Genomic DNA, 23,604 nt, shown 5'->3' with positions numbered 1-23,604 from the left:
GCCAGCATTCACAGATATGATGTAAAACGCATAAAAGTTAGAAGGCATCTGTATATGAAGGTTAATATGTAAGATTGGAGCAATTGAGAATGACATCTTGAAACAGATTTCCTCTTTTCTCCAGCTTACTCTTAAAGTTAGTTTTGGGGAAAACTTTTTTTTTCATTATGTACTTATTTTTATATTCTTTAAAAAATAGTATAAAGATACTTAAAAGAAATAGGTCAGGGTTTATCCTTAACTTAGATAAAAAACTTTCTGACTCTTCCTTGGTTATCCAGAGGAACAATTTAAAAAAAAAAAAATGCACACAGCTATGAAATTACTAAAAAACGAGAAAATAATATTGGCTGTAAAATACAGCAATGAAATCGTAAAAGCATAAGAAATTAAAAGTCATATAAAATAATATCAAAACAAAATCATTCCCATTCTTACATACTATATGGTTGCAATATACAATACTATGATATACTCATATATCAATCACTAAAATTAAATGTAATTGTGTATAAGGGATTGAAATTTACTATCTATAATACTTTATATTCAACAACAAAAAATATTGAATATATAAAAATATACTTTGAAAACAATTGAAAATGACTTTTAATAAAAAAAGTTACTCATACATTAAATTCAAAGTAATTTATTACATTTATTTTATAATTACATATTAATTTCAGAATTGCATATTAATTTTACAATCACATTTTAATTTTACATATTAATTTAATTGATTTATACATCAAATTTAATTGTTTCATATATTAAATTCAACGTACTTATTGCATTAATTTTAATTTTGACACATTAATTCAATTGATTTATACATTAAATTTAACTGTTTTATAAATTAAATTCAATATAATTTATTAGATTTATTTTAATTTTACACATCAATTAATTTTACACATTAATTGAGTAACTATGCCCAAGGCACCAACTTTCCAAACTAGCTTTCAGTAATCAAAAGAAGACATATACAGTTAGCATTTAGGAAATTCAAATTAGCAAAATTTTAAGGTGTACATACTACTTAATTCTTCATAGGTATATAATATTAATAATGTTATGCATGAATTTACTATTAAATAAAATAAAAAAACATTTAGACAAAGGTCCCAAACTAAAAAATATGACACTGAAATTTTATACTTCATTATAAAATTAAATTGAATATTTGGAATCAATATTCTAGATTTTGGTAAAATTAGAACTAGCCCTTATAAAGTATTTAACATCTTGCATTAGAACCACTAAAAATTTTTGTTCACAGCATTTCAGATTTGAGTTTATGTTCTTTTGAGTTCAAGTTTCAGAATAGCTAGTTAGAAGGGAGAAAGATGAGATTTCTTTGCTTAACAGATTTCTGCGCCTTTGTGACAAGGTTTGACTTTATTACCAGAGATGCCAACTGCTCCGGACATGCCAAAATAATTTTTTTTTAAAAAACAGTAAATATTTATAAACTAACATTTGCAAATATTAGACTAATTTTGCTTACTTTTGAAGAGGTTTAGCATGACTTAACTAAATAAAATGGCGAATTATATAAGCCTTCAAATTATTCAGAAATAGTGGTGGATAAAACCGAATAAATTAAATTTATTAAACCAAGCATCACAATTAATAAACTACCAGTCGAAAATATTTATTCGCTGTCGGGAGCAAGTTGGCATCTCTGTATAACTATCAATTACGTTAACCACTGCACTACTCTAATTGTATATCACAGCACCGTAAAGCTTTCAAGTATTTAAGGAAATTACTATTATTGCTCACAGCACATTTAAAATATTTTTATTAACGACTGCTGAATACAAAACAAAAGGAAAATATCTGTCTAGAACCTATAAACAGAAATAACTTACTTTATTTTTAAAATTCGGTTCATCTGAATCGACCATCCAACTCCAAAGCAATGATAAGCCGTGATAATCAAGGAACAATCTGAGGATATTTTCAGTGGTTCTCTGTAGAAAAAAAAATGCAATTATAATATTATACACATTCTAATTTTAATAAAAACATGTAAATTCACATCACAATAAATAAAATAATTTTAATTATGATCAATTTGAATTGCTAATTATAACTTTATATCGCCAAAGATTCTAAGTCACAATTTAATTTCCTCAAATAGCAGAATCTAGGAAAATATAATAGAAGTGACTGGCACTAATAAAATCACTGGTTTAAAAAATCAGTCACTTTTAAAAATCATACTTGCAAGGACAGATACAGTGCAACATCAAAACCCGTAAAAGAAATCATCCATTAACAAAATCATCTCATAACACATCTTTGATAGCTTATTCAGATGCCAATTGGGGTTATATTTAGCAAATAGATTTTCTACATCAGGCTATTTAATATTCTTAGCCGGTATTTCATTTAATTGGAAATGTAGCAAACAAAAATTTATTGCATTAAGTAGCATGGAATTGGAGCTTTCACATTAACCAATTCAGTAAAAGAACTTTTATGGTTTGCAAACATATGTAATGAGTTAAACATAATATCTATTGAAAAACCTGCTTTGTATTGTGATGATTAATCTGTAATTTAGTATTCTAAAAATAATTGTGAAAATTTAAAAATAAAACTTGATGTAAGATTTCAATCAGTACAAAATTCGCTTAATGAGGGAAAATTCGAAATAAAGATTATTAAAAGTAATTTGGATGATTTTTTCACTAAAGCATTTATCTAAGACTGAATAAGATGACTTATTTTGTAATATCTGATGGAACCACAAGACAAGTTTGAAGGAGGAATAGCAAATCAGAAATCACAATTTAGTTAGAAAGATCATTGGAAGAGAGTGAAAGACGAAAGTGAGTCAGAAGGGAAAGTTGAAGTTTTCTTGAATTAAAAGAAAATTATGTATCAATTGTAAGAATAGTTTTAATTTTTCTTACAGTCAATATGCAAGTGTTTCTGATTGGCTATTCGATATATCAGTGCATATATATAAGACCGACCAAGATGAGGATTGTCGGAGAAAGTATAGCTGTGTTATGTTGACAATACTCTTGCTGATTATGTTTTTCAGAAGTTATGTATTATTCTAATATTTTATCTCCTTTATTAGTAAGCATATTTTAGTAAGTTCAAAGATGAGTCTTCAAGTATGCTTGCTTGGAATTTTCTCTTTTGCACTAGGTATATCAAAGACTAAAATACAACAAATATGAAGCATATATCAAAAAAGTAAAACGAAATTTTAAAGCTGAATTAGAATCCTATTTAAGTGAATTGACAGACTGCCGTCAATAGGTGGAAGAATCACAAGTATAAACTACGTAAACAAAAAGAAATTTCATTTTATCTGAACCAAATAAATACATTTATATGAAATTAAAAGTTTAACTATAGAAAATATTTCACATTATTTAACTCACTAGAAGAATATCCAACAATTTTTCTCGAGAAGATAAATCCTCTGCACGAACCATCAGTCTTGCTAATAATAGCGTTTCTTCCTTATTTCTTAAACCACCATTTTCTGACAATTTTTCAATTTCTTCTTCAAGCTAAAAAGAAGAAAAAAAAGTGTTTACATTTATATTAATAGTTACGAAAGGCAGTAGGTCCACTTAGGAACGTTTATAAAGGACAACACTTAGTACATAAATGACATTTAGTACACATTAATAAAGCATTTAATTTAAACAAAGTGTTAGGATAAATTTATTTTTATGCAAACAGTTAAAAAATTCACATATAAGTTATTTTATCAAAATGTCACATTTCAGAGTTTTTCACGAGTCCTATTTAATCTGGGTCCCAAAGAACTAGGCATCATTGAAATAAATGCTGGGTTCTCTCCAAAAAAATTTAGTTCCAAAAATTTAAAACTTTCTAGAATTAAAAATGTTATAAAAATATATATTTGAAATGTTACATAAAAATATGCTTTATATCAATTGAAGGTCAAATATAAAAACCTCAAATCAGAATTTAGTTTACTCATAATTTTACTAAACAAATTATTAAAGCATAAATTTTACTCAATTTTAAAAATATTAAGTTTAAATTAGTTTGAGATGAGATGTAATATAGGTAATTTAGAATCTTCTTTCATAGAATTCTTTAAAATATAATGTGATACTTGTTTCTTCACTCTCTGTTCATATTACAAAATGCCTAAAAATACACTAAACCTACAATGCAATGTAATCAGTATTTCAAAATATGGGGGGGGGGGTGATTAGTTTAATGATACTCACTATTAAATCTTCCTGATTTTCAAGTTTTTTCTCTTCATTCTTTTTCCGCTTATTTGATTTTATACTGACATCTACAGATATTTCATTAGAAACACCAATATAACCAGAACATATTTCAGTCCCACAATGGCATTTTTGAGCTTCACGGCTGTAGAGAAATATATAATAAAGATCTATTTCAGAGGTAAAACAATGAGTAATAAAATTATATTGTAAGAAATTAAATGGACAATTAAAAATGAAATAAACAATCTCATAGGAAACTTTCAAATCTAGTTCATTTCATTCGCTAGTTTATTTATTGATTTTCTAATTTTTAAACCTTTTGATTCTCTTATTTGACTCACTAACTTATGGCTATACTGGTATATTGATGCTTTCACATACTGATATTCTGTTTCATTGATCGTCTGATTAACTGACCATATTGGGTTAAATTTATTTTTACTATAACATGTAACTGAAGATTTAAAAACAAGTAACAGAATTCGCTTAATAATGCAACTTGGACATCATGATGACAAGTAATCTATTATTTTCAATTCCATGGCAATGCAATCACTACATGAAATTATGATTATAGTTCGTTCACCTGGAGTTGGCACTTGGCTCCACCCCTTCAGGCAAAAGTTCACTACAGCACGGGAGTATGAGGAGAGACATCTCTGTGCTGGAAATTGCGACAACACTTAATGCAAACCAAACGCAAACAGCGAATTCTTTTTCAATCACTTACTTCACTTTATCATCTGCTATTAAACCTTTTGTTACTCTAGTTAATTAAACATATTGCAGCAACATGCCTCAAAAAGGACAGACTATTCACTCAAAAGAGAGAAATATCATCAAATTATGAAAGATTTAATGTTAAAAAAAGGCACATAAAGATTGCAAAATAAATATTTTCGTCATACGATCGGCAAATAGCAACCTTGTTCAAGATTGTTCACATCCTTCTGCCAAAAATAGCAAAATTGTTAAGTCGGAAACCACGTGATGAAAGCGGAGCCAAATTCCAACTCCTGGTGAACAAATTATATCTGTAACTTAATATTATGATTGCTTGTAATTCAAAATTTAAATTTTTGCTTAGCATGATTAGATGTAATAGTATGTTATTTTTACTTCTAATCAAGACTAGAAATTACACTTATGATCATGATTATTAGCAACCATTAGATTTTTATTATTGCTAATCATGATTAAAAATAATCTTACACAGTAAGCAAATTGTACAATTGTGTAATGACAATTACTTATGATCTCTATAGTTCTTGATGGAACTGTTTACTACAATGTGATTAAAATAACTCTACTCAATGAAAAAAATCACTAAATTCCAGTTCCTCAAAGATGAACAGTAATGGAACTCACCCATAGCGTTGGAACTGATAATCAAATGTAAGTTCTTCACCAGCTTTTAAATCTCTTTTAGCAAAGAAGCCTATTCGTAGCTCACCATTCACAGTCCACTAGAAAAAGTAAAATACAAATAAAATATGGGTAAACACTAATATTTTGTGAAAACTAGACATAAACAAAACAAAAAAATCAATAATTAAAAAATTTACAAAAGATAAACACATACAGCTATTTATTAGTTAAAAAGTACATTTTAGTTAAAAATATTCAGGAGGACTGAATTTTGTTATCAAAGGTTTAATTCAAGTTCAAGTTAACCGTTTTTTACCCTTCCCTTTACGTTAAAGTATTAGATATGCAATTACGAAAAAGAAGATTTTCATCAATTCTAACTTCACACAATTTTTTTCCTATATATATATATATATATATATATATATATATATATATATAAGAAAGAGGTAAACTTAATTTTGAAAAAAAATGTCATGTGGTCCCTTTATATAGGCCCCCCTTGACCATCGGGGGCCTGGAGCAGGACCCCGACTGCCGCGGCATAGTTACGGCCCTGCTTTTAATGCATAATAGTGCACAATCTCATAGACCTCATTATGCCCAGAATATGCTGGAATATGAAAATGATCACCAGAGAGACGGGCCAGCCATATCCTCAGACCCGACTCATAGAATGATTGAGAAGTTCTTGGCAGACAGGCTGCTGATGTGAGTCTTACTCGACAATTATTACACGAGTTGAAACAAGAGTTACGCAATGTCAATTCCTTGCTCTCCATTTTGACCCCTGATAACTTAATTAGTATAGAAAACAGTTGCCATTAATGCATGCAGTTTTAGGAGAAAACCATAACCAATTTTCGCTATGTTTTATAGATAATTTTCATCATAAAACTGCGATGTACTACATTTTCTAAGAAGGTACTTTTCTGCCTAATTTTTATTTTAAAAAAAATCATTGTAGTGTTTGTACGTAAAATAAACTGTCATAATTATTTTTTTCTAAAAGTGCCAATTATTTATGTCTTGCAACCAGAGTCCCAATTAGTATATCAGAGCAGTGTATCTATGGTTTTCTGAGAGTGTCAAGCAAAATATGACCATGGAGCCTTTGACAGTTCTGTGCAAAGAGCACCCAGATTTCTGCCCGCAACATCGTTATATCATTAATTCAGGCCCTGTTAGCAATGTCGCTAATATAATTAAATGAGGCCCTGCTCACAACATCATTAGTATCCAAACTTTAAGCCTGCAACTTTAGGAAGATTGTATTAAATACATTAATGTTCCAGTTTCATACAAGTTCAAAATTACTTACTTTTTGTGTTACACAGTTTGGATCACAGCTGTGATTCATAAAGCGAGATAAATTTCCTTTGTTTGTTGCATCTAATATTTCATCACTTTTCAAGGCCATAAAGTAATAGTGATTTGATTTTTCTCGAGCATATTGTTTTACTCTTTGTTTAAATTCTTGTGTACTTATAACCTCTCCAACATACTCAATGACAAAATTGCCTCTATTAGAAAGGAAACAAAAAATGCAGAGTTTATAAGATATATTATGTTAAAAAAAAGTATCAATAAAATATAGTACGTTTTACGATGTTTCGAGAGAAAAAAGGAGCTGAAAAGAACTTCTGAAACGTCTCAAAAACTATAAGCTTAGACAGACTATAAGCATAAATGCAATGTTATCAATGAAATGAGATTAGAGTAAAATCTCAATTAAACGAGAATAAACATAATAAAAATACCATTTTCCTTCAAAATATTGATAACTCTAAAAATATATTTAAAAAGAAAATATCCATTAACGAGAATATACAAACGTTATATGTAACTTTGAATGCCAACTTATTCATTCATTTCTAAAGTTCAAGTCTGTTTCACTGTAAACATCTATAAATTAGATAGAATGTTGATTGACAACTTTTTAATTCTTTTTCTAAGTTCAGGTCTGTATCATTATCAAAACTGTTTCATCAAAACATTATCAAAAATTATTTAAAGGATTGCTACCCAATGAAGCAGTTAACCATCAACATGCCAGGTGGTATTAGAAAATGGGACAGAACTCCACTCTGGTGGCTTGATGATATTGAGAAAGATTTGAAAACATAAAAGATTACTAATTGGTAACAAGGAGCATCTGATAGACTGTGTTGGAAAAAAACTAGTTGGGACAGCCCTGGCATGCTCTGTGAGGTAGGGCCAAGATGGAGGAACAGAGTATAAATTCTTAGACAATGTAATCAATGAAATGAGATTACTGTAGGTTTTCAGATATCTAAACTCAAAAATCAATTTCCCGAAATATTAATAATTCTTCAAAAATCTTGAAAGAAAAATTCTTTATGATTACATATATATTATGTTCATATAGTTTTATAAGCATTAACATTTTAATTTTTAAATGTGGATAGTAGTTGAAGAAGAAGATGGAGAAAATAAGTAATAATTTTATTTAATGCAAGGGCTGAATAAAAGTCAAGGACATCCAATGATAGATGTTGAAAAGAAGATTTACAAGTAAAACACAAATCTCTAACAAATTCTAAAATTTAGTTTCATATAATTAATGAAATTTCAATTTAATTATTTTCTACTAATTACAACACATAATACAAGTAAAAACATTTTTTGAATTTTCATACCACAAAATTAAGCAAGTTGAAATAAAAAAGATAGATTTTGTTGAAAAAATTTTTTATATGCATAATTTAAAGAAAAAATTTATAATCATAAAAAGGATGTACAAATACTTTATTAAATCATAGAAAAATATTTTTAACTTAATAGTTCATTCTAATTTTAATTTGTGCAATGTAAAATACATCAATGCTGTGTTAAAAATTACATATTTTAATTTAAATCAAACATGACTTAGGAAAATATTCCTCTATTAATGACAAAGTGTGAAGAAAAAAAGGAACTTTAGGAAAACCTAAAATCTAGAGCAAAAGTCTTAAAAAATCTTACATTGGTACATCTTCCAGAAGCTTTAATCCCCACCCTTTTTTATCAGTTTTGAAAGGCTCCACTTTTGCATATAATCTCTGTAATAAAACAAAAAGCAAATATATAGTTAAACAAACAAAATGATATAAAGAAAATGTGTCACATTATGTCCACATTACATAATTTACAGAATAAATATTTCACTTTAATCAGCAATTTACAAATGTCAGAGATGATAGTTCTAACTACAGAAATTAAAATATATATATAATGCTGTATAGTTTGGAACAGTGTCCAGAATGTTATAATAATGTGCATGCTGGAATGCCTACATTTATGCATATCATAAAGGATAGCAATAATGCTTCCAAAAAATATTCTTTAATTTAACCTGTTAGCCCCCTGCACCATATTTATAGGACAACTTTTTGCAAAAACAAATTGTTGAAGAACAATTGTTTGTTTTGTCATTTGTTTAAAAGAATTAAAAGATTCTCTTCCACCATAATTTAGGTTTTTGTGACTAGAACTAAAATTAAAGCACCTTTTGAAATGAAATGATGGTTAACAGTAAGTCACTTAGTTAATTATTATATTTTATATCACTTCCATATAAAAAGTTAGGTTAAAACAGGTTAAGCCCAAGGCAGAATGTTGCATCATTCTTAAAGTTTTATGATATAATGTATTATGTACAAAATTTTACACAAATCTAGTAAAATTCTATTGTTTGGAAAAATATTCTGTTGGCAGCTAGCTAAACCTGACAGAGTTGCTGTTTCCAAATAGTTTTAAATTGTCTAGGCTTTAGATTATTTCATAATTAATTGAAGTCAATGGCTTTTGCTCCCTATTAATGTAAATATTTATAAACTATAACCAACCTGATTTAAATAAACTTTTAGTGCTAACTAATAAAAAGTTTATGAACAGTTGAGTGCTTTAAAAGTCCTATGTAATTTCTTATAATAATTAAAGAAAAGACTAAATCAAGCCTACTCAAGTAGTTTTCGTTAACGTGAATTTCTAAATTTTGTTATTTACAATTTTAGGTGTTAATTACTTATGAAATACAACTTTTGATATTATTTAAACCTGATATTTAATATACAAAACTTACTTTTTGAAATCTTTTATTAGAGCAAGCCTCTTTGCAAGAACATCGTGAACCACTGAAATATAAAGATTTTTTTTATTAAAAACCTAATACTAACTAAAATCCAAACGACACTTTAAACATAACTTTTATAAATTGTGGCTGATTCGATTTCTTAACATAAATTAAACATAATAAATTTTATTAGATCAAAAAGAAAGAACTTTATTTTACACACAATAACAATTGTCCTTTTTTTTAATTCATCAAACAAGCAGAAACAAATTATTATTAAGAAAATAATCTTCATATCTAAAGCAATGAATCTAATGTAATGAAGAGACAAAACAAATTCAATTCAATAAATCTCAAAATCGATATGAATATGATTCCACATGATGCATACCATTCAATCATCAGTAATCTATTCAAGCATTCATCCTGGCATCCTAATTTACCCTCTTGTCGCATTTCTTCAGTAAGAGAACAATCACATAACATTCGACGAGCTTCTTTCCTCCCCTTCGATCGTTTCCTATCAAAAAACAAATCATTAAAAAAAAAACATCAACAAGAATTAATGTTCTTCTCTTTCTATACATATATATTAAACAAAAACTAAGTTAATTAAATAAATACAACTCTTTTTTTTTAAAAAAAAAAAGGTAAGGAATTTTTAGTGAAAAGTTACCATTTTAGGAAAATCACTGAAAATGATAAATAATAAATGACTGAAAATGACAAATAATTTTGGAAAAAACTATCATTGGAAAAACATACATAACCACAGGAAAGAAATATGAGAGAAAACTTATTTGTGTCATTTGTAGTGAAGCACCGCTCCATTAATGAAGCTTTCATTGATCGCTTGTTGTTTCAAAACTTTCCCCTGTTTTACTAAGATTTTTCAGATTTCTTCCCTGATATTTCACTGAAATTTTAAGAATCAATAAATTCCCCGCTAATTCCAAGTTTTTCCTATTGCTGGACACCCTGTAGTATTTTATCAAGAGTTCTATTTTGAAGCCAGCAAACAGTTTGTTAATTCTAGTTCTATAATATGTGGTAATATTTTCATATAAGACAGCAAATAATCAAGGAAAATACTTAGTTCCTCTTTCTTTCTTTAACACCTTAAAAGTTACAAGTATTTACATGCTTTGCACAGTCTGTGAGATAAATGCTTATGAAAATAGGGTTAAAAATAGGTGTACTTCTAGGAGTTTTACGCATATTGTTGACACTTGTATAGTTCAAATGCATCATTTCTTAAAAACCCTTTTCATTTAAAATGGATGGGAAAATGAATTGACATTTTCAACAAAGAGTAGACCAAAACCAGAAAACATTCATAGTACAAATACAGCAGATCAATCCCTGTTTGCTGAAATTTCATAAGATCATTGGGTGATTTGCTCATTTAGCACCCTTTTATGAAATGAAATGCTTTTCATGGGTGGTACAGAGGAAAACAAACAGATAAAAAGATAGAACTTAGTGCAAGTGATTAAGTCATTTGATTTGATAGGAAAGGTGAATTTTAAGAATGTTGTTTAAATTTAGTAAGAAAAAAATCTTTTTTTTTCAAAAAAATATCCAAAATTACTGATTTGAAAAAATATGTTAAATTTTATTAGAAATAGGAAGTGCCACGATGACTGGGACCCTTTAAAACAAAAACTTTTTTTGTTACACACAATTTTTTTTAAATGATTGGTTGTGTTACACTGCACTGGTAGTGTTGCACTTTGGACAGCTGAAGTGCAATTTATCCGCAAAAATTGAGACTTATTGGGGGACCAAAAGGGAATTAGAATTATGGAGAAACGCAAGACGCTGTATGGTTCTTCTGTGCTTTATCAACAATGGAGTTTATCCTACATGAATTTAAAATATAACAATATGGCTGATGGCTTAACAAAAGATGGCACATTTATAATTCAGATTATTGAGGAACATCTGATGTACCTTGAACCATACTCGAGAAGTAAGGCTTCTTTAAACGCCCCTTGGAAAACAACCACCACATCCGTGGTATCATAGTGGGTGACCAAGTGCTTCAATTAGTTTTAAAGGTGACAGAAGAGAACAAACTGCTTTAACTCGACTGTCAACTGGAATTTTAAAAGCTCTCATTTTTTTCCTATTGTGCTTAGACATTTCAAATTTAAAGCAAAATACATTGAACTGCGTTAACTTGGTAAGTGAGTACCTTCTGAAGAGACCTATGTATGCTTGTGAAGGAACTAATGGATCTAATCTGATTCAGATCAATATCATCTAAATGCAATTACAAATAATTAAGTATTGAAACAAGCAAATACTATTAATAATAATATACCTCTCAAAAAGATACACGTTTTCTTCCAAATAATCATAAACAGGCATTTTTACTTTCACCTCTCCATTAGAATCTATGACTTTAGTATCATTTGCAGAGTCTTTTTTAGTATCCACCACCATTTTTGTTTTTGCAGTCATCGCTTTGTCACCATCAACGTCTGAAACAGATGACTTGTCACCTGTTTCTAATTCACTGTTGCGACGCCAACGAGATTTTACTTTTTCAGGCTTCATAGCTTCTTTCTCAAGCTCCTTAACTTTAGAGCACAAATCATTTTCCTCGCTAAAGGGGAAAAAAGGACTTTTTTTAAAATTTAACCAGTGAAAGGCAAAATAAATTTTATTTCAGTATAAATGATTAACATTTTTAGAAATCTATATCATAAATCTAGGAACAACATTTTGCCAGATTAAAAGGAATATTTTTCAAACTTACATGCTACATGATTGAATAGTACAAATGATTTTTCCTAAAACTGGATGGCCACAAACAGTCAGAAAAAAAAAACCCTGATTTTTCCAGACAGATTTCAGGGAATTTCCAAACAGAGACAGAAATGTCCTCAATAATTTTTCACTTATACCTTATTCTAATGCATAATATGCATTACAAAACACTTGTACTTGATAGAAGAGTCAAAAATAAAAAAAAAATTTAAAAAATTAATACAGAACTAATTTTTTTGAAAAAGTATTAGATATTGTACTTCAAACAAGTACATTTTTCCTGACTTTTTGTGCATTTTAATTTAATTCCTAGATTTTTCAATATTGATAAATTTTCCCGTTCTTCCTGATCTGCGGCCAACCTGGAAAAAAATATATATGCACATTTTTCAAAGAGATTTCTTAAAATGTTTAACAATGAAATATCAAGTGCCTAGCATTTGTTTCATAAATTATCATAACTTACTGCAATTAAAGTCCATACAATACATAGATACAAACTATTTGATTATCCCTTTTGGATAGAAAGGCATGTATTTAAATTGGACTAAAAATATAGTATATTTATCAAGAGAAACACTATTTTTGTGTCCGATTTCCAAACTTAAAATATTTTAAGCACTAATAATCACAGTTTTTTTCTTCATGCACTGTACATTTCGACTTATTCTGGAATAAAAATGGAAGAGTTGCCAGTAAGTCATTTGACAGTCACAATTAGCCAATAGGTATGTGTACTTCTAAAATAGCAGGACTAATTGCTTAGACAAAAATAAAAAATTACAAATTATCAATTACTAGTATCTTGAGGTTTCTCCCAAAAAAACTTCTGAAGTTTAAAAAGTGAATGCCTCTATTAACTATGAAATGGAATACGAAATTTTGATATCATACTTGCTACAACAAACATAGTTTCAAAGGTACATAGTAATAAAAGTAACATAAAACAGATAAATAAAGAAGTAGTTTCATAAAAAGTTAGAAAGCAGCAAAGCAATTGTCAGAGTAATTATTGGCAAGTAAAGCTACTTAAAAGAGTAAGATTCCAAAAATATTCAGTAAAAGATCTTCACATCTAACATTCTATTAATTTAATAATTGACACAGAAAAAGTATAGCAGGAGCAAAAAAAAAATTTAGGAAAGACATCATAAGTAACCTATTTTTTAAATTCATGCAAAAAAAACTTAGCTATGCAATCAATTAAAATTTGTTAAGATAAAATCAAAGATAAAAAAACATGCAAGCAAATATATTTGCTAATTTCTACTTTGCTTAAATAAATAAGGCTTTTTCCAATACCTTAAAGATTGCATCTGAATTTTCCCTCTCAACTCTGATATGAACTCAAAGAAAATTATCGAATAGCGCTCCAAAATCCATGCAAATGTTTCATCCTTAACAAATTATAATAGAGTAACACGTTAATATCTACAAATCATGTAAAATATAACTAAAGAAAGCGACGGAACTTGCAAATTTTTGTGACAAAATAATTTGCTGCTAGTATTGGTAACTAAATTCTAAAACACTTCCATTTTTTATAACAGTTTTATAAATTTAATGATAAATAAAACTTTTTAAACAAGATTCAGTTATTATATAAGATCCAATACCTTAAAAATTATTTATTCCATAAAACATAGAAATCATAGAGCCTACATTAAGAGCAATTTACAAGTTACAAACAAACAAAAAAACATATAAATTTTTTTTTTAATTAGGCAAACCAAATAATTAAATTTAAAAATAATAAAGTGGAAAATTTACCTAATAATTAATTTAACACATTAGCTGCTGATCTTATGCCAGCTCATTTTAGTCTCTAGAATTGTACTCCACACTGGCAAGAGTTTGAGCAAACGTGTTAAAATATCAAAACCAAAAATATCAGTTCTTGACACCATTTGTTTAAACCAGTTTTTTTTCTTTGTTTTTTTTTTAAGGAGTTAAAGGAAAAACACTTTAATGACATACTATCAAACAGGAAAAAGGACAAAAATTAAAGTTTTATCCAACATCAATAGCTATTGATTTACTTTCTTCGACATATTTTTACTATTAGAACTATTTTTTCTTCCCTTGACCTAATTTTTTAATTTAATGCCTATTATTGTTATAAGTCATGTATTCTTTATCATCTATATCCAAATGATACAAAAATAGCTCAATTTTGTTTCAGAAAATTAAAATTTTTAAAAATTTTTGTTTCAGCAAACAAATATCTAGTACCCTTATATCTCCAGCTTACCTTAATTGGCTTAAAACTGTTTCAGATTGATATTTAGGTTCTCCTTTTTCATTGCAAAATGACTTGCAATTAGTAATTTTGTCCCAAACAAGGAATATCCTGTACATTGAAATTTACAGAAAAAAAAAGGAAACTTCACCTTTTGACAACTGCTTTTCATTATCATGCTTTTTTTTCCAAAAATAAACCCATATTTCTTTAAACAGGTCTACTTAGCACAGATACATTTTTGTACATAATTCTGTGATCTTCATAAAAGAATTACTTTTTCTAAATATAGACAAACAAACGAAGTGGACAAATAAAAAAGAGTTTGGATAACTCCAAATACCTCAAAAATAAATAAATAAATGAATAACAACAAAATTTCATGCAAATTTAATATAGTCAAATAAGAGATAACATTCAAACTTGTGCTTTATGTTGTAAAATTAATTTTATAAAATTAACTTAAGGCTTACAACCTTTTAGAATTTTAGAGCTAAAGTAAACTTTTATGAATGATAAAATTACATGTAGATTTAAACACAATAACAAAAACTCCTAAAAAATAAAGCCTGTTTTAACATCACCTCATTGGCATAAGTGGAGGGATACACCAGAAGTTTTGAAAGTTTCCTGAAGTTTTCAAAATATCGTTCATTTAAATTCAGTTCCCCATCTAGTTATAGTGCACAAAACATATACATGTTTTATAGTTTTTAGACAACCCAATATAACAAAACGTCAAAAATTTCAATTTAACAGCATACAATTTTTGCAAGTAAATTTAGTGAAGAAAAGTTTTAAAGATAATTAAAAAATAAAATTTAGCCAAACAAACAAATTTAGTAATTTTTGAATTATCAATTTGAACAAATATAGCCATAAAGTCAAAGCAATTAAAAACGAGATAATCCTAAAATAGATATATTACATTTATATATTGATTAATACATAATCAAAAAAATATAAAGTAATTAGTAGTGTAATAGTACTTATTGCACTAAAATTACAGTTACTGAATGAGACTAGTAAAAAATTATCACGAATATGATGAGTGTTCCATTAAAAACAAATAAGTTAAAAGTTAACTTATGTAAAATTTAACAAAAAGTTCAAAATTTTTTTAGTTTCAAAATATAAAACTAAAATAAAGCTCTTATCATCTTACAAGATGGTAAAAGAATGATACGAGTAATTTAAGAATGCAGTTTTCGCAGTGGAAAAACCTACCTCGGAAAAAAATAGATTTCTTCCAACCCAAGTAAAAGAAACTTTTTTTCCAAAAAAAATTCTCATATATTTAAACAGTTTATTATTGCAATCAAGTTAAATAATAGTAATCATTTACAAGCTATTCAAAAGATCATTTTCAAATAAATGAAAACTAAAAAGCAGCAACTGGAAACTTTTTTTCATGAATTTCATAAACAAATTTAAATAACTAGTTCTTCAATATGTTATATAAATAAGTATGATGAACACTAATTTTATAATTATATATCGAACTGTTAAAATAACAAAAATAAATTTTATTAATACTATTAAATCAACAAATCACGTGAAAACATACATTACTAAAAAACGGACAATGAATTCCCAGTTAGAAATACCCAACTAATTTTTATAATCAAACCAGTTACTTAATACATAGAATACTTAAACCAACACTAATATGATATATAAATTTTAAAATTCTCAATACAACTGCAAAAAATAAAAAATAAAGTTATTTTTTAATAAAAAAAATAAGCAAAATCATTAAACTTTCAATTACTATATTAAATTTAATTTGAGCTATTTTAATAATTCTTGTTTCTTTTCTTTCTTCTGTTTCTTTTTTCCAGTTTTTTCCTGTGTCTTGAAGAAATCTATTACTTCCAGAGGAAATTAAAAACTCGATACAACATATAATGTAAAATAACAAGGCAGATATTGATAAACTATCATAAATCTACTTACATGGAAAATAGGATTAGAGACTTTATGTATGAACTTCATACAAACCTGAAAATAAGATAAAATATTTTACAGTGAACATCAAAATGCATACATACAGAAAAAGATCGGTTGAAAGAAAACTAAGTTTCATAATACTAATATCACAGGGTTGGCACAATTCTGTGTTTTCCCTGTACTTATACACAATATAAAGGAAATATTTATTGCTAACCCTGTACGCATTATACACAATATAATCAAAAGTTGTTGTTGTAGTTCATTTATGTCGCACTAGAGCTGCACAATGGGCTATTGGCGACAGTCTGGGAAAAATCTCTGAGGATGATCCGAAGACATGCAATCACAATTTTGATCCTCTGCACAGGTGATGGCACCCCTGCTACGGTAGCCCAACAACCTGCACGCGAAGTTGAGCACTTTACGGTAGAACAGTTAAACAATGACCAATACCGCACACCCTCGGTCTCTACACAGACTAATCCAAGTGGTCACCCACCCGCACGCTGACTGCAGCCAGTGATGCTTGACTTCGGTGATCTGCTGGGAATCGTGTTTTAAAGATCAGTCCACTGTGGGACATATAATTAAAAGGAAATGCACAATTACTGTGCTCTTGACTGAGCTATATTAGGCTAACTATACAAGTTTTAATGGTTGGAAAAACTTAAAGAAATAAGAAACAGCTTAACCTACTTAAAACAAATAATGCTATAGTACATGAAATAATTTAGTAAAGCAGACGAATCATCCTTAAATATCCCATAGTATGCGCTTTGAATGGTCACCACTTTTTAAAAGACTAAAATAAGAAATAAAATTCCCTGCACTTTCCCAGTTTGTAAGGAAAAACTCAAAATTCTCAACATTTTCCCTGTTATTTTAGGTACTTTTTAGATTCCCTGCATTTTCCAGGTTTTCCCTTGTGGAGTGGCAACCCTGTATCACAACTTTTACTTTTTACTAAATTAAAGAGAACATACATAAAATGAAATTGAAAATTAAGGTTAAAAATGACTCATTGCTATTTTCTTAATTAAAGGGGAAATACAGCTCGTAATGCAGAAATTTATTTACAATAATTAAAACATAACACTTTAAGTGCTATGTTTTAATTACTGTAAATAAATTTTTCTGGTTAAAGAAGCATGATTAATGCTCCCTTAACCAGAATAAAATTTTAACTCCTGTTATAGAAAAATAATTAAAAATTTAAATAAATACAGTAGAGTCCCAATAATCCGAGCCCCGGTTATCCGAGCTTCCGCTTTAACCGAGCTATCAAATATTTTAAGGATTTTTTTGTTCTAGTTTATTTTTTATTTTTAAAAATACCGCCGAAAAATAAGTCTGAATTTTATCTTCCAAACACTCAGGAAAACAACATCTAACAAATTGATCCCATGAAATAATGATCATTAATATCATCAATAATGAAAATGAACCTAGCGAAGATGATGAAGATAGTGACGATGAAAATCAACATATAAAAATCTCCCACACAGATGAACTAAAAGCTGCCGAAAATGCTACTGAATACATAGAACAACAAAAAGAGGCGACACCAGCCTTCCCGTTATCCCTAAAAAATGGCAAAACATTGCTGCAGAAAAGCACCAAAGTTATGTAAAACAAAAAACGATTAAGAACTTTTTTTAAGTAAAAACTCTTTAATTCTAGCTAAGTATACTTTTTAAGTTTTTTCAAGTAAGCTTTTTAATAATAATAGGAATTATATGTGGTATACTCGTATAAATTTTATATTTCTTAAATATAATACATTTACTGTATTATACATTTACATAATACATTTACTGTATATACCAACTCTTTTTCTTTCTTTTTTTATACTCTTCGTTTTAACCGAGTTTTTCAGTTATCCGAGTTAGTCGTGGTCCACATTAACTCGGATAATCGGGACTCTACTGTAATACCGAATCAAGATAGTCACATATTATTTTACTATAAAAATAAAAACAAATTTCACATCACTTTACATTTTTTTCAAGATCAAAAGAACTGTTCTACATAAAACATCTGAAGTAATTTGCTGCAATTAAAACAAGACAATAAACAATGTATAAAGAGAGAACACATTAATTTGAAAGCTAATATACAAGCTTAGAACTTTACTTTTTAAATTTGCTTCTAACACTAATCTTAAGAGTACAAATACTTACAAATCAAGTAAAATGTAATTTTATATTTAAATCTAAACAAAATAAATAAATAAACTACAGTAAAAGATTAATTGAAAAGAAAATAAGCTACATAACACTGTATCTTTTTTTATTTAGTTTCACGATCATAAGAACAACTACGCATTAAACGTCTAAAGTAATTTGCTGCAATGGAAAAAGGAGCAATGATTAAAAAAACATAAACAATGAGTGGGGATATTAATTAGTAAATTTTTCATTAATTAAGGATATAACTTGTTAAAATTACTTTACACAGATTAAAATTCTACAATAAAAATTAAATATAATTTTTATCGTTTTTGCTAAACATGTAAATGCCAACAAGACATCCTACTAACAATTGACTCAACACTATTATTCTAAGTAAATAATCTTTATATATAGAAATCACTATCATGTAAATCTGACATTACTATCATGTAAATCTGACATTGTGATCAACCCCTACAGCAACTGGTAAGTATGCAATACATAATTACCTGGATTAGAAAATAAGCAAAGAATTATAACATAATTAGGTTATCTTACTATCATACAAGTAAGATTTAAATCTAAAGCTGAAATTTTAGTTTCAATACAAGACTACATGGGATATTTCAGTATCTGTTTAACCCTACTATGATCACGAAACCCCGAAAAAGATTTTAAATATACAAAAAAATATGAGAATGCTTATTAAAAGATGATGTTATACTTTTTCATGAAGTTGGTCGCCTTCTGCGAATTTTTCGAAATTTTTTTTTATAGTTTCTCACAGGTCACTGCTTAGAAATTCCACATTAACTTAGATAACACATTAAAATCTTAGATAAAGTCAGGTCAATTTGTTAATCAAAAACCAATACACTTTTACTACTTACTTTAAATGTTGAAAGAAATTCAAGAATAATATGTGTTTCTTCATTCTAAAAAATAAATGTCATGAAATTACAAACAAAAAGTTATTTAAAAACTGGAATAAATCTTACAAAATTTAAATTGAAAGCATCTAGTTAGTTTTAATTTTTATTTACAACTAAATATTTCATCACAGTCATTTTTTTTTAAATTTATTCATGAGGAGACATTAAATTTAAAAAAAATTCGAATCAATTATCCAGGATTGGGGTTTTGGACGTCCTAAACCAGTTTTGGACAGGACACTTGGGTTTTACTGTTTTAAACTGACTAAAACTGTCCTAAACTGTCTTAAAGAGTCCACAACCTTGAATATTGGTAAAAGGTAAAATTTTATATGTGTAACCATTGCATGCATAATAATTACATCAATAAATATTTGATACATTTTATACAATTTGCTTACACTTATTAAAATAATATAATAGGAAAAGATTTATAACTTTTGAAGCTCCACAATTCACTGAACAACAAAAGTGAATATCTTATCCCTTAAATATGAATAAATATGCTTTTAATACTTATAAATTATGTTTTTGCATAAGGACAAATAATGCAATATTATAAATAATAATAAACTTTTTTAATAAAACCAAAACTTGTTTTCATTTTGTTTCCTGATCAAAAATTAAAATTTTATTTTTCGCAATATTTTTTTGAAATTGTAACATAATTTGAGTAAAAAGGTTTTGAACAGTTTTGGACAAAGAGTCTCGGACAGGACGGTTTAAACCGTGGATTAATCCATTCTGTCCTAAACCTTGACAACTCTGAGTATAACTACTCTCCATATGTGTATTTGTTGTTGCTAAGCCACTCAAAAAATTTGAAAGATTTCCTTGAAGGAGGGCAAAAAATTTGTAAATAGTTCTGATATTAATTAGTAAAACACAATAATTCAAAGTTGACTCATATAAATTAACAACAATTGTTTAAAGATAATATAAATTTAACGTGAAGAGCAAGGGTACAAATAGTATCTAATATACAAAAATAAAACTCAGAGCAAAATCTTAACATGCAAGATATTTTAATGGCAAAACGTAATTAAATATACCTCTTGAAATAGACTTGCATAATAAAATCTAAAACTTTTACAAACGTAAATATTTTGTTTTATAAAAATTAAATAAACTTTAATGGTATTAACTTAAAATATGCTTTTGTACAGACAGGTTAGAAGATGATCATAATTTTTTGTGTAGAATATCATTTAATACAAAAACCTTTCAATACATTTGAGTAGTATACAAAATTAATTAAAACATTTACAATAAATTCATATATATCTGAATCGGTAGATTAGATCAAGAACAAAAACATCAGAAAAACTAACTACAAGTTTAGTTTACATTCGGCTGGATTTTTTAGTTGCCAGATTACTAAAATTTCAAACGTAAACAAGTTTTAAATGGTAAAAAAAATTTCATAATTTCAATGCTTTTCAAGAGTCCGATTATGCTTAAGAATAACTTGAAAGTAATTAATTTACAAAACGTAGTACAAAATTTCAGGTCGCTGTTGTTTTTAAAGTTTAAATGTAAAGGTGATATTAGGGGCCATTCCTTCTGGATGCGAAAAATCCACACGCGAAACTTCACTTGACAATAAACACCTGGTTATTCTCACTGCATGTGATTCATACATGGAATTGCACGTAAATACAATTTGCGCGTGTGCGAATAGTTCATCTTACGCGTAAAGGCTATTCTTATTGCTCATGGTACACGAAACCGATCGTTTTCAATGGGGAATAAGAACCTGATCCGTAAAAAACTTACTCATCAAGTTCTCGTTTTCTTTTTACGGTGATCGGAAGTGCGTGCACCTCATGCAATAACAATAGTCTGTTAGTTTCCAAGGCAATCGGATAGAGTGTGAATTATTCTTTTCACCCCTTAAGGTTGTTGTTGTAGTTCATTTACGTCACATTCGAGCTGCAGAACGGGCTATTGGCGACGGTCTGGGAGACATCCCTGGGGATGATCCGAAGACATGCCACCACAATTTTGATCCTCTGCAGAGGGGATGGCACCCCCGCTTCGATAGCCCGATGTCCTGCACGCGAAGTCGAGCACTTCACCGTAGAACAGTTTAGCGAGGATCAATACCGCGCACCTTCGATCCCTACGCAGACTAATCTAAGTGGTTATCCTCCCGCGCACTGACTGCAGCCAGTGATGCTTAACTTCGGTGATCTGCTGGGAACAGTGTCTTAACGATCAGTTCACTGCGGGACTACAACCCTTAAGGCAATTAAATGAGGACTAAATTAAGGCGCTAAGGAGCAGTCTTCTGGTGTCACAGGCCTGAAAAAAGGCTTGTCAGATTTATGCCATTTCTGAAGTTAGGAACCTCATCTTGCAAGGAAAACTGATAAATGACCACGTGATGCAAAAAGCCAATCACCATGAGGCTGAATTCCAGCCCGACTCGGAGCGTCTTCACCCGACAATGCTTGCTTGAAAGCACGTCAGAAAAATCGGAGATGAAAAATCAAGTTTTCGTTCTTCTTATGATATCACGGGCTTGATTTCAGTTTAGCCTGACTTCACGCGCCTGATGTCAGGTCTTGTGAAAAAGTGGGGTAGAGTTAGGGTTGTTTTTCCAAAAAACTATTCATTTCAATATCTTTTTCCGATATATTAGAACGTCAAAAGTTTCAAAATGGCATATAAATGGAGTGAAATAAGATTTGGTAGATATCTTTAATAATATTTTAGTAATATTGGAGAAATTTCAAAGACAATATTTTCCGACATCCTTTTTGTAATGTTATATAGCTTCATAAATTAGATGTCTTAAAATGTCGTGAGAATGTCAATGTAAGATATATGAAGGCTATCATCCTGCGATATTCTACCAATGTCTGACATTTGATGAGCACAATATTTTACAGATATTTACCTAATGTCTATTAAATATTTTAACATTCTGGTTAATAATTGTTCAGATATTTTATAGATATTTACATGATTTGTTTTTAATATTTATCAGGTAAACAAGATGAGACTGAAAATAAAGGTAACTGATGACAAAATTCTTACAGTATTAAACATTTACAACCGAAACCCATCTCTGATTTTCGTAGTAATTCAGTTCATCGTAAAAACTACTTTAACTAAAAAATGACTTCATTTTTTTGGCAGATAAGTAACTCTAATAGTTCTGTCATCAGTCGTATTAATTTTCAGATGCACCCTGCATACCTGATAAATATTCAATCTCTATTAAGTCAGATAAATAGATACCGGCAAAATAGCTGTACAATAGTGAACATGTCAAAAAGTACTCAATGCATATAAGATAAATATGAATGTAAAATTTCGTATAAATATCGTTACAGTATCAAATGAATACCAGACATATACATAGAATCCTCGATGCACGCTATTTGGATGTCTTTATTAAGTATTTATCCGATATTATAAATATCTCTGATCTACCTGATAATCTATCCTATCTATCTGATCTACCATATCCATCTGATGAAAAACATTAGACTGTTAAATGACGATTACAACAAATCTCGAAAAATAACAAGTGTAGAGCCGCGATTATCACCTTCGGATAATTTATTTTACTATACTGAGGAAAACAGAAGGAGTAGCAGTTATTTTTAAAGAAGAACAAAATAAGCAACGCTTACACGCAAATGAATTATTAAATGATATCTAAGCTCTTCGCGGACACCTCAACCACGCAGTGGTCTGTGACGTCGGAAGGAAGTAACTCTATGATCATGTTTGTCTAGTGATACCTCTTTTGCTTTCCAAAACTTGTAGCATAAAGATGTTTTGAAACATGGTAGCTTAGCCCAATCTTTGTTTTTTGAATTTCTTTGTTTACCTATCG

At 28.5% G+C, this 23,604-nt stretch overlaps 1 protein-coding gene across 3 annotated transcripts in view; it reads right to left on the bottom strand.

Moving 5' to 3' along the window:
* LOC107450578 (histone-lysine N-methyltransferase SETD2) overlaps nt 1–21,295 on the bottom strand; it is a 55,947-nt gene extending 34,652 nt beyond the window's left edge. Inside the window, exons 1-13 of one of the 3 annotated variants that reach the window (XM_016066402.4) lie at nt 20,807–21,133; nt 19,713–19,757; nt 16,655–16,699; nt 13,762–13,856; nt 12,011–12,295; nt 10,076–10,204; nt 9,694–9,745; nt 8,595–8,671; nt 6,931–7,132; nt 5,610–5,707; nt 4,236–4,383; nt 3,408–3,539; nt 1,875–1,976 (exon numbers count right to left, since the gene is read on the bottom strand). In XM_016066402.4, the coding sequence (XP_015921888.1) occupies nt 1,875–1,976; nt 3,408–3,539; nt 4,236–4,383; nt 5,610–5,707; nt 6,931–7,132; nt 8,595–8,671; nt 9,694–9,745; nt 10,076–10,204; nt 12,011–12,295; nt 13,762–13,856; nt 16,655–16,693 (1,359 nt within the window). In that variant the 5' untranslated portion in view covers nt 16,694–16,699; nt 19,713–19,757; nt 20,807–21,133. Of the gene's footprint in view, nt 1–1,874; nt 1,977–3,407; nt 3,540–4,235; nt 4,384–5,609; nt 5,708–6,930; nt 7,133–8,594; nt 8,672–9,693; nt 9,746–10,075; nt 10,205–12,010; nt 12,296–13,761; nt 13,857–16,654; nt 16,700–19,712; nt 19,758–20,806 lie in introns of all 3 variants that reach the window. The other 2 variants (XM_071188291.2, XM_016066405.4) reach the window with 2 other exon arrangements.
* Between the last annotated feature and the right edge of the window lie 2,309 nt (nt 21,296–23,604).

Source organism: Parasteatoda tepidariorum, chromosome 12, assembly GCF_982258835.1.
Source record: "Parasteatoda tepidariorum strain Cologne lab strain chromosome 12, Ptep-v5.0, whole genome shotgun sequence".
NCBI lineage: Eukaryota > Metazoa > Arthropoda > Arachnida > Araneae > Theridiidae > Parasteatoda > Parasteatoda tepidariorum.
Note: the sequence above shows the minus strand (reverse complement) of the source record. Positions and strands in the feature narration are given on the sequence as shown.